The sequence below is a fragment of the Plectropomus leopardus genome, chromosome 8, assembly GCF_008729295.1.
Source record: "Plectropomus leopardus isolate mb chromosome 8, YSFRI_Pleo_2.0, whole genome shotgun sequence".
Lineage (NCBI taxonomy): Eukaryota > Metazoa > Chordata > Actinopteri > Perciformes > Serranidae > Plectropomus > Plectropomus leopardus.
The window spans coordinates 17,296,292-17,309,219 of NC_056470.1; the positions used below are offsets into that span (position 1 = coordinate 17,296,292).

Genomic DNA, 12,928 nt, shown 5'->3' on the forward strand with positions numbered 1-12,928 from the left:
TTAGCATTCTCAAGGGGAATACTGTGTCTCTCTGTAAGTATTGGCAGTGTTTACAAGAAAGAGCTGTTGAAATAGTCACAATGCTTCATCCTAATGGGACTTTCAGCATTTTCCATCCAATTCTATCTAGTTTACACATAATTTTACACAAAGTTACTGGACTAACCCAACAATCCATTTCCTTACACAGTTGCTATAAGGATTTTCAATGATGTTATAGTCTTTGATGCTCGTCTCTTTTGTTCCTCTAAAGTAAAAGGTGACTCATGGACTTTCCTATTTAAATGTGTCTCATCAAATTCAAACAGTATTCCACTTGCATTCTTCTTAAGAGAGTTAAATATGGCAACAACATCACAATAATCCTCTCTGACTGGCTGAATATTAATGCAATGTTTTGTTTTTGTCTTGCAGGGTTTACTTGAAGATATTCACACAGCAGTTTGAAAGAAAACGCTGCTGCTTTCCCCAAAAGCTTGAAAAATAACTCCTGGTTTAGTGTGTGTGTTTCTAGGAGCTGCAAGACGTGTGGTTTACTTTGATTAGTACTGCACCTAAATGGATATAAGGAAAATGTAGGACATGATGAGGAGGAAAGTGAGGACAAAATCTATTCTCCCACAGCTGTGGTCTTACCCTTCTGTACTTGTTTAAAGCATCTAACAAGAGGAAACGGGGAGGCAGAGAGCGGAGGAAAAGTGCAAGAGGGTCACTAGTTTGGCCAAAGACGGCCTTTAGTCACCTGCAGCGCTGGAAGAAAAGCCTGACAGACTAGAAGGGTGAGTGGGTGACCACAGAAAGAGAGAGAGACGGGGACTGACGGAGGAGCAAAGGTTTGGAGGAGGAGGAGGTCGAGGAGGAGTGGGAAAGGCCATTCCCCATGGCTACTGACCCGGGAGAGCCCACAGGCACCGAGGATTCCTCGGAGAAACCTGATGGACAGAGGGAGGAGGACACGGAGCGGGAGGGCAGGGTCGACCCACAGGGGGAGCGGACACACAGCACCCCCCCAGACTCCCTCTCCTCCCAGACTCAGGAGAGGAAAGCAACAGGGGGAGAGAATGGAGGAATCAGGGGAGGAGGGGGAGGAGGAGGAGGAGGAGGAGGAGGGGAAGCCAGCCAGGAGGGTGAGGAGAAACCAGACAGACCGATTTCATTCTCCACACCCTCCTTACCAGTTGACACTGGCCAGAAACGACTGAGGAGGGAGAAGCGTTTCTTCAGGAAGAGTGTGGAGATTTGTGAGGAGGACGATGAGGTGGAGGTGTCCCCAGAGGCGCCCCACAGTGCCCCTCACCTGGAGCTGCGCTCCTCAGACACAGTTTTCACCAGCAGTGCCCAGCAGCAAGGGGCTGCTTCATCCTGTGCTGCTATGGGTCATGACCCATCCTTCCCCATCTCCAGCCAGGAGCCAGGCAAGGATGCATCTTCCTCTGCAACTGCCCAGAGGGGGAAGGAGAGGGACCGTGAGCAGGAGGAGGAGGCCGAGATGAAGGCTGTGGCAACCTCCCCTGGAGGCAGGTTCCTCAAGTTTGACATTGAATTGGGCAGAGGAGCCTTTAAGACTGTGTATAAAGGCCTGGACACAGAGACATGGGTGGAGGTGGCTTGGTGTGAACTTCAGGTAAGACCAATTGTTCTTTTTTCTTTTTACACCACGATGCCAAATATTCAAAATGTATCACTTCAAATTATGCATTAGCAGGCAAAATTTGCCTTCAGATAAAAATAAAATATTTAATGCACATAAAAAATCCAGAATGTGAACACAACCCTGAGAGGTATACGTTATATCCACAAATTATATTTCCAATCAGTCTGCTCTAGAGAGCTCTAAGTTCAATGTTGCTCTTTTGATGGGAATTGTGTTAGATGTGTCCCAGGAGGTCTTCCTCCTGAAATTTTTAAATCTCAGCACGTTGTCTGATTGCTATTCATACTGCACGACTGCAGTTCAGTAGAGACTGGGGTGAAAAGGAGGAGCATTGCTTGTAGTTAAGTGACAGCACACAGTGAAAGTGGAGACCTTGCCTTTTCTGGGACTGTTATGAATAATAGAATTATGGGCTGTCTGCTTGCATTGATAGGGTATCCTATGAGAAGCAGCATTTTCTGCATTAGTGTGAATGATATTAATTCAGTTATGACACTTAAGGGAAATATTGATTTTAGGGATTGCATTAATGTGTTTTAAATGTAGTGGGACTCCTAACAGCTCTTGAAAGAAAAAAAAACATGTGCACTCTGCGTTGTTACTTACTGGAAATTGCTTTTTGAAAAAGCCAAATTTTCCCAAATTTTCCCAATTTCCCAGCCTTATCACAAGGTTTAAAATGAGACATTAATGTTTATATTGTAAAGTGCGCAGTCAAAGCAATGCTGCTAATTAGGCTACTTTTACATGCCAGGGTATAGCTGAGGCTGGAGTGCATGTCACAGCTCAGGCTTGGCTTTTCTATTGTGTAATGTAATGACGTCTGAAATGGAAATAGTCAGCTCTGTATGGGATGCATTTTGTGACCACAGAGCATATAGGAACACTGTAGCAAATGTACAGCAAATATTACTCTAAGAAACTCTTTGTCATGCACTAAGATTGCAGTGGGAAGAAAATAATGACCATTGTAAATGTCTAGTACCAGAGCACTTTCAAAGTCTTGACATACTGCATCCATCCATTGTTAGATGAGTGAATTCAACATGTGGTGGGAGACAGACTTGTGGAGGAGAGAAGAAATGCATTTCTCTGACTCTTGGCCCCACAATAGAGAGCAGTGTTATGGTAAGCCATCAGATTTGACTGCTGGCTTTGTGTGAGAATAGTCAGTCATGTGTTTGGTTTGGAGCTAATTCCAAAACAAGAGCCTTGACTAATCCTTGAGATCAAGCTCCTTCTACTCAATGTGTCCTTTTTTTCCAGAGATCTGCTTAGCTTGCAAAGGTAGCCTGTTTCTGCTTCAATGATGATTTTATCATTAAAGGGGAAGGTTCACCCTGAAATCAAAAATACATATGTTTCCTCTTACCTGTAGTGCTGTTTATCAATCAGTGTAGATTGTTCTAGATTGGTGTGAGTTGTCAGTTGTTTTAGATATTGGCCATAGAGAAGTCTGCCTCCTCTTGAATATAATGGAACATGGCACTCGGCTTGTGGTGCTCAAAGTAGAAAAACAGCTATGTCTCTTTTCAGAAATCGTGACCCAGTTTCCAAGATAATCCACAGACCTTGTTGTGAGCAGGAACATTTTTTTTTTCTTTCTACTGGACTACACCCACCAACTGTATCACCTGCAGAAGGAAGCGTGCATCTACTGCTAGCTCATCTAGCACTAGGAGCTAGCTAATGTTACAGCTCAGCCGAGGAAGACGCCATTATTGTTTACATCTGTGGTGTCATGAGCACAATCATCTTATCCATGAGTAGATGCATGCCTTCTCTTGAGTGCAGAAATACGGTTGGCTGGTATCACCCGTTCCTACATGAAACTGCTCACAACAAGGTCTGTGTATGTTATCTTGAGTCACCGGTCCTGAAAAGAGACATTGCTGGTGAGCTTTTCAAAAAATATTTTGTTGCGCTTTGAGCACCACAAGGCGAGTGTCATCTACATTCATTATATGAGAGAGAACGCAGACATTCTCTACTGCTGGTATCTTCGACACTCAGCAGTTCACACCAAAACAATCTAAACTGATACAGGTTAGAGGAAAATATGTTTTTTAATATTGGGGTGAATTGTCCCTTTAGTATATTTTGCCATAAGACAAACATTGTGTCATGACACCAGTGAATATGCCACATACTGTATTTTGCCTGGGCGTAGGAGTGTGAGCAAATCTGATCTGATAAAGCATTTTTTGAAAATGAAAAGACAGTAGGCTTAAGCTGATTTACGCTCACATATTGAATCTGCAATATCCAATTTTGTCCCCACAGCACTGCGTCAAAGTAAATTTTGATGCAGAATTAAATCGTTTTACTGGGTATTTATTTATGAATCATTAGGACATTAATTTAGTCATCAGTCATGAATTGCTGGGACAATTAAATACACTGCACATTTTACTGATTAGCATTTATTGTATAAACAGATAGGAAGACAGCCTCTTAGTGAAAACAGACTGTGATTTTGACACTCAAAGCAACACCAAGGACAATAAGGCAGAGTGTGAGAAAGAAAAGAGAGACACAGGAGGTGATGGTGAGCAAGAGAGAAAAGACAGAGGGGGAGATGACGAGCCAAGCAGAGGATTACCATGGCATCCCTGCCAGAGAGCAGTTGTGTAGCTAACACTAAGTAACCACATGCTCACACACAAACACATGTACACACACAGAGACGGGACACAGAGGCCTGGTCACACGCCTATAGATTGATCCAGTGCCACATTCAGAGCAACATTCTAGTCGCTCAGGTCACGTGATCTGTCCTATTTACCCTACCTTACCAAAGCTTGTACACAGTTTCAGGGCAAAGTGGCATTAGAGTGAACAGTTGTGATCAGAATAGCAATGATTTCATATGATCGGCTTGCTTTGTTAATAATGATAGACTTTAAATAGGAATAAGGCACAGGCATTAATTTTTCCTGTTGGTGTTAGATGCAAAGATGAGCAATCTTTAATGACAAAGTATGAATGTCAACAGTATAACATTTTAAATGTCAATAAACAACAGTATTATTTTCCATCTTTATATCTGACTTTGTTCGTTATCGTTTGGTTTAAAGCCTTCAAGTTGCCTTAGTCCTTCACACTTTAATTTTGAAATTCATACAGTCAATTCCAATTAAAAGCACTCGCCCTACTAATTAAGTTGCATGCACTAAAGTAGGGATGTACTGAATGTCTTTTTCTTTTACATTTAGAAGCTTTTGTTGAGGTTTTCCAGTAAAGGTTTAAATATTTGTAGTCGTATTTTATTACGTCATGACCCTAAAAAGAAGAGAATAAAGTGATTTATCGAATTAAAGAAGTCTTTTTTTTAATTAAATTGACTTTCTTTAATGAATAAATGCAATTTATGGTGCTGTGAGATTGCTGCAAGACTGCTCTGTTAGTGCCTCCCTTTGAGAGCAAACAGATTTTTGACCACTATGAAAATGTTTTTGAAAGGCTTGAAGCCAACAAATGTGATTTGTAGCAGACTACTTTGTTAGATTAAAAAAATGCTTTGAATTTTGGAAATTAGTACATCTGTCTTATCTTTTGGATTCTACAAAACTCACTAGTTATTGGAAATGTTTCCATCACACAAGCTAGAATAAAACCCAACAACTTTGAAACAATCCTACAGCCACCACTGGAATCCATTCTACAAGTAATGTAGTAATAATAATAATAATAAGAATATCACAGTAGCCTAGTATTTATCTGTAATTGTGTAAAACACCAGGTTTAAATAGAAGGAGTATACATGTGCAAAAGAATTTTAAAAAAGCTGCTCAGCTCAGGATATAATATTTAGAAATCCAGTCTTGTCAGTTTTATGAATAAAGCTTTAAAGCTGCAAATTATTGGGTACAACTCTACACTGACGTATATCATAATGCATAAACACTTCTTTAATTTTCAATGCTTCCAATTTGAAACTCTGGATGGGACTTGACTTGAAATGACTAGCCAATGCACTATTTAATGCTGTCTCCACTGTCCTGTGAGACTGCAGCCTGGGAGCACCTAGCTCCTCTTCTCCTGTGTCCACAAAGAGAGGGAAGCCGGGGGATTATCTGTCCAAATGCAGCTTGAAAGAGTGTGTAATTAAAGTTCACAGTGCGGACACCATCGCTCTTCTTTCCTCTCCCTTTCCCAGGGAATTCCTCGCCTGAAAGGGCAGAGCTATACATCTCCCTTGCTATGGCTTAGTCGTATATTTTACCGTCCATCACCCTGAGTGGATGTGTTTGTATGTCTTTTACATGTATTACATTTCTGTGGCTCTCTTTCCGTCTGTGTCAACATATGCCAATGTATGTGTCTGCCTGTCACCCTCTCTCTCTTTCTCTCTCACCCTCCATCCCTCCATCTCTCCCTCCATCACTTTTTGTCTGTGTGAGTGAGCATGCAGAGTGATCCAGGGAGTTAATTACAGTGGGTGCCTGTAAGGCTGGAACAAAAACCCTGCACAGACAGCATAACTCGGGCGGCAGAAACCAGACTGGTTCAACCCAGTCATCCCAGACTGGTCCAGCTCAGCTCAGCTCAGCTCAGCTCAGCCTCACTGACAGGACTACAAACACTAAAGCAGCATTCATGTCTGCAGCACTGAAGGTTGCCATGATGACAATTACCACCTTAAATATTTGATTTAGCATGTATTATCATAGAGCCTTTTGGATTTATGTCTGTGGATGAATGCCAGCTTAGGTGGTTGTCTGCTCTAGTCACGGTGCAGTGTTTCTTAGTAAAAAGGCTCATCCTTGTTAAGGCCATTAGAACACTTTGACAAAGTAAAGTGTTATATAAACATTAGAATTCAGTATGCAGCCCTTGTGAAACACATTCTAGACCCCTTGTTCACCTATATACAGCTGAGACCCCCAGGTCGGCAGTTGACATCATGATAATTGAGTTGTTTACTCGATTGAGAGATCAGCTCCTGTCGCTCCCAGCTGTCCGCCTCATGTTGGAAAAAATAGCTGAATCCTTTGATAAGAACAATCAATGCAGTCTCTTGTGACAGTATTCTAGACAACAATATTGTGCAGAAAGACTTTGCAATATCTACAGAAGGTGTTTGTGGTCACAATTTTTTGGCTCAGTGTAACGAATTGCTGCAGCAAAAGGGAGCAGATGGAGATCATCTTATCTCTGATTATAGACCATTTGGGTGCAGCCAGGTGATGCATAGACAGACTATTGATGGGTGACTAAAATTAGGAGAGGCGTGATCAAATGGACTACATCTGAACTGACTAGACTCGGATGGAATTGATCCAACCAAACTGACCAGACACACCGCTCAACTAGGCCACCGACAGTTGGCAAGTGTCCCTCAGGCTGTATCCACATTACCTAACTGACAATGGAGAATCAATTACTATTGAATGCTTGAGATATTACCACATAACACAAACATTAACTATATCGCATAATCAGAATATCAATTAATCAAAGCATGTTTGGTCAAATTATTATGGCATGTCATTATTATCTAAGGTATATGACAAAAAAACTGAAGAGAGAAGTCAGATTTTAAGAGGAATTTATAAGGTAGCCTAGATGTTCTTTAGTACAACTTCTGATATGTTGAGCACAGTTGAGTACATGGAGATATGTTCAATAATGACTTCTCGAGGACGATACATAGTGCCGCAAGAATTTTAAAAAAGAAAAGAAAAGAATACAGACACCTGAACATGAGTTAGCATTTAAGAACTCCCGGTCCCCTTGCCTTGAAGTAACTGTTTGTTTGCTTTTGGTTGGATGACTGAAATAAGGCCTTTACACTCGACTTTTACCTTCTTTTTTTTTTTACGACATAAAATACATCAGTAAATAGAGCATCCTAGGGATCATGTCTTTCTGTGGGCCAGTGTGGAAGTAAGCATCGCCCTGGTTCCCTCATCTAAAAACCTATGGGATTTTTCCATTGGATTTTGGATTATTGAAGAAAATAAGCTCTGTGGCAAACAAACATTTATGTTACTTACACATTTTTGTACTGTGAGATAATCTTCACAGTTGACCACTTTTAGGATTTTTGAAGCTTAAATGCAATCATCTGAAATAAAATGCTAACTTGAGGTTATAAACGAACTACACCACGGACGCACGACTTAATATCCCTGCCAGCACAAGGCTGTAAAGCCATATTTGCCGCTGCTCTGCGTGAAGATGTTCTGTAGTCTCCTCTAGCCACTTTTTTAGCAACTACCTTTGTTTTAAGCCCCTAAAAGTTTCAAAGTCAAGTCAGGTTTTCACTGACGTATTTTATGTTAGAACAAAATATTAAAGTCTCCTTAACGTAAATTTGTTTTTGATAACTTCAACCCTAGAGCTCTCTATTGCCTCCAAAATAGTTTCTACAAACTATATTTTTATTCCACTGATATAATGACAATATTATAGCATAAAAATGCAAGTACATCCCTCCCAAGAGCTATGAACTTATATTTTTTAAGAATACTCAGATATTACAATTGGAGGTAAAAATAAATAAATAAATAAAACGTAATATCCTAAATAAATGAAATAAAACCACTCAACCAAAACAATAAAGAATATGGACTCCCAGGCCCTGTTAACAAAAATGGCCCTTAAATAAATATTAAACATGTAGTACAGGGGTATAGAGAGTCATTCCTTAACAGGCAATTTACTACCAAACCCGGCTGTTGATTCTGTGACATTCTTATGTTAACAAACACGCACGTAAACACAAGGACAGTATGATGTATGGACATGACCTTAATCAATTTTGCTGGCCTCGATAAGTCAATAACATAGATATCGTGACAGGACTAGAATTAGAGACCTCCTGCTTACAATTGATCACCTGGCATAGGCTAAAGGCATCTATGAAGGTTAGTGAACTTGGCCCACTGGCCTCGGGTTCTAATCCGGCGTGTGGGCCAGCCCTTTTCCAGCAATTTATCTTGTTAGTCTGAGCTGTTGTAGCTTACACTAATCTAATCCTAGCCACCCGCCACCTCGGATTTTCAAACACTGTCATGCTTATTCCCACACTGCAGGGCCATACACACTACATACACCATCATAAATGTGCAAATACCCACCTACAGAAGAACAAATGCACCTCTGTGGGTTTATTGTGCCGTATAAGAGCCCCTGTTTATACCTCTGTAGCTGTAGCACACTCCTCCTACAGACAAGAATGTAACCAGGGAAGCCAGTTCATCTTTAGTCTGTACGATATCTGATACTTGTGCAGTGTTTGCCAAAATAGATGTTTTAGGGCTCACGTGCTTTTGCATACATGACCCCAGTCTCTAACTAGACACCAAATGTGCCTTGTAAGCCATTTGCTGTCCACCTTCTTCCTGTGTTTTATGGGACTACTTTACCTGCAGCTTGACCTTCTGCTCTAACAGATGTCTGATCCAAAAAAATCTCATGGTGCACACAACCAGGTCTTACTCTGTTTACCAGGTTCTAATACTTAGGCCTCTGCGGCAGAGGTGCCATGTGACAACAATGTTGACCAAACTGGCTATGAAGGTATGGACAAATTAACAGAAACACCCCAAAATACCATTGAATTCATTACATTTACTCTCCAGTAAATACTACCCTGCAGTAAATACTGCTTTGGTGTGTGAGCCTGGTATATTGGTGAAGCTTCTCAGTCATCCAGGCCATGGTAATATTGTTAGCAACTGGACTTGCTTGAGTTTCTTGAAGACATTTTACCTCTCATTCGAGAGGCTTCTTGAATTCCCAGCTGAAGAGGTGAAATGTCTTCAAGAAACTCAAGAAAGTCCAGCTGCTTACTATATCCAATCCAATCCAATCCAAATGTATTTATAGAGCACATTTAAAAAAAAAACAGAGTTGACCAAAGTGCTCTAAAACAATAAATAAATTAAAAAATATTGATTCAAAATAATAAATATAAAATAGCACAAATTACATAAAAGAGGACAAAAACAAGAAAACCCAAGCTATTTAAAAAGGCAATAAAATCACAAGGTGAAAAACTGCTGCTACTACTACAACTACTACTACTCCAGTCCACTAACTGTAGCCAAAATAAGAGCAAGAAAACAACAGCAATACCCCAAACTGCAGCCAAAAAAAATTTGCCAAAGAGCTGAATCAACATATCTATCTAGGACTCAGAGGGCAGAGTCCACCAATCAGAAGATCAGAGGTTCGATTCCCAGCTCCTCCAGTCTGCATGTTGAAGTATTCTTGGCAAGACACTTAACCCAAAATTGTGAGCCCTTGTGAAGGTTTTACTGAGAAGCAGGTGGCACTTTGACTGGTGGCCTGGGCCACAGGTGTATGAATGTGTGTGCGGATGGGTTGATGTGACAAGTAGTGTTAACGTGCTTTGAGTGGTCAGAAGATTAGAAAAGTGTTATACAAGTGCGTAAGTCTGTTTATCATGCCTCTGACACATCTCCACAAAACATAAATGTCAGAATCTTCTTGGATTGCCTCATATTTTTCACATTAGTTTAAAACAGCGTGGCAGAACAAGAAGTACAAGTATGTGGAAGGGTCCCTCACTGTTAATGTATGATTTTAATGGCAGTTGATCGCCTGCTAACGACAAAGTGCATAGCTACTTTGTTTACAGTCTAAAGTATTCATTAGGAAAACGGCCCTGCTGAAGTCTGTGATACAGACAGTTAGATATGTATCAAGTTGTATTAAGGATTGCTGTACTTAAAGATCTAGTTGAATTACAGACTTTTGTTAGTCATGTTCAGGGCAAAAAGCAGAGTATTACCAGAAAGTATTTTTTCACGATGTTTGTTTTTGTTTAAGAGGATGAGGATCATTTTAGGAAGCATCACTATGCAAAAACTATTTAAAAGCAAATGTGTATTTCAGTATGTGGTGTCAAACTGTGGAATTCTTTAGAGAACGATTAAAATATCAATATCAATACTGTTCAGTTCAAATATATGTATAAGAAAATAATGTAATAATATAAAGTTGACAGGTAATGTTTTCTTTTCAGTTAATGGTGAGTTGTGTATGGCTTTTGATTCTTTTTTTTTTTTCTCTTTCATTTTTCTGTAAGTATTGACTGCTAAGTAACTGATGGACTGACCATCTATTTCTATTTATTTTATTGATTTTTGAGGAAGGGCAGGTCGATCATATGTGAAAATGACCACCAAGACACATTGTTAAGGTGGTCTGGTGTGCATATTTTATAGTGTAAACGCTAAAGCGTCTTGATGCGTCCCCAACAAGGACTACGCCATCAGTACAGGACGTGATGCTTGTTTCGGTGAAAGTAGGCAAATGCTCCATAACTTACCCATTTTATGTCGAGCGGGAGAAAGTTTTGCATGACCATCCATTGTTTCGCCTGGTGGAAGAAGACATGTTGGATTCTGCTGACAGTGATATCTCTAGCTGTACCAACACAACCACTATGGTGACTAGTGGGCATGCTACAGGGCAGAGGTGTGGATGTAATAATTGTGCGGGGGGAAGTAACGAAATCTGAACAGAAGTGGTCAGCAGGAGATGCATGAAAACCATGAGTGTGAACAGCAATCTTGGCTGTCCACTTGTGTTCTGATCACTGAACCGCATGTTAAAACCAGGTCTAAACAGGCTTCAGGAGACATATCGCCAAAAAAACCATTGCAAATATAGGGAAGCAAAAATCCAAATGAGAGTTAATCTGCTTTTGCTTGCAAGCATGTTTATAGAATATAATCAACAATCCCTCACAGCATACCTTTAAAAGTACCAGAGAGTTTAGTTCATGACGTTGCAGAAATGCAGAACAATCAGACTGATTTAGAGGAAGACAGAAGCTGTTCATGGGCTTCTGAGCTGCTCTTTCCCTCCCTTACTCTCTGCCCATTCGTCTCTCTGTTGCTTCCCCATTTTTCATTTATCTGCTGGTTAAAAGACAGTTCTATCTACTTTTATGCTACGATGGCCACGTGCCATTTTGTTTGTCAGATCTGTTATTGTGAGTTGCTGTTTGTATCAAAGTTGGACTCAATTTACTGTAGAATGCAATTCCAGGTTACTGATTATTATCCTTTGGATGGATGGATGGATGGATGGATGGATGGATGGATGGATAGACAGACATTTTGAAGAGTTTGTTGAGTAGTATACCCATACTTTTATCACACAGGTTAGTGTGGGTGAGGCCTTTCAAGAGCACTAACTGTATTTGGGTGTGTTTAGTATTGTCTTTTATCTAGAAATGTTTTTGTTGTTGTCGTTCCTCTGTTGGAACAAATATGGGTGTGTATGTGCCTGTGTGTGGGCGTGTGGGTGGTTATGCAGCTGAGTAGCATGTTGGTGTGAGTCTGTCTAGACAAAATCTCACCAACTGAACTCTTTGTGACCCTTGCTGACCCTAAGGCTGTCTGATGCGACACTCAGTGGGAGACAAAAAAGATGCTGAAGAGGCAGCAGACAGGGACACACAGGCAAGCACTCTGTCTCTCAGACAGTGAGGCCGAGTGATGCTCTGTCTGAGAAGTGAGACAGAGGACAGAAGCACCCAAACACAGGCAGCACTCTCTGATAAAATGAGACGCAGGAGACAACATGTCACATGTAGGGCCTTTCTAAAACCAGACTCTACCCACTCCCGCTCCTTCTCAGAGTGTCACTCCATCCGTAGTCACCTTCACAGCTGAATGAAGCACCCTCCATCAGGGTGTAGGAGACAATCTTCCCTCTGTGCGGTGGAAAAAGGAGTAACCACACAGAAAAATAAAATTTCCTCCTTCCTCCTTTGATATTCATCATATGCATTTGTATCACCTTTATTTGATCTGTGCTGCAGTTTACTGGAGTTTTGATATCCTGTATTATCATTTTCTATTAAAAAAGGAATCTATAATTAAATAAGTAAATAATATATAAAAGGGATTAAACTTATTCCTGACATACATTTTTCTTTTGTAAACATCTTGTTTTTTAAAGATGTGTTTAAGTTGCTTGTTTTTTGCAGCAGTTCCTATAAATGTACAATAATTTGCAATAGACCTAAAATATACAAGACTACAGTCTTATAGAGACTAGGGGAGGTGTATTTGATCCTAAGGGTAGTCGCACAGAATTTTATACAAAGCATCTTCATGATGAACATAATACGACATTGCATGTGGTCAATAAGTCAGCATTGGTGCAGGCTTGCTGTTTTAGGGTTTTATAAGTCACTTCCACTTCCCATTTGTTTGTTTGGGACGACTTTTAATGAGGCAGACATTCCACGTGAACGCAAAAATGGAGTGAAAGTGGGTACAGAGA

The 12,928-nt window shown here is 40.5% G+C and overlaps 1 protein-coding gene across 1 annotated transcript; it reads left to right on the forward strand.

Moving 5' to 3' along the window:
• Positions 1-1,093: 1,093 nt before the first annotated feature.
• Positions 1,094-2,932, forward strand: LOC121946422 (serine/threonine-protein kinase WNK3-like; the record flags this gene model as incomplete). The annotated part of the gene is made up of 2 exons (XM_042490971.1): positions 1,094-1,624; positions 2,921-2,932. Coding segments are annotated over 2 exons (543 nt in total), but the record flags the coding sequence as incomplete, so codon positions are not given.
• Positions 2,933-12,928: the final 9,996 nt, after the last annotated feature.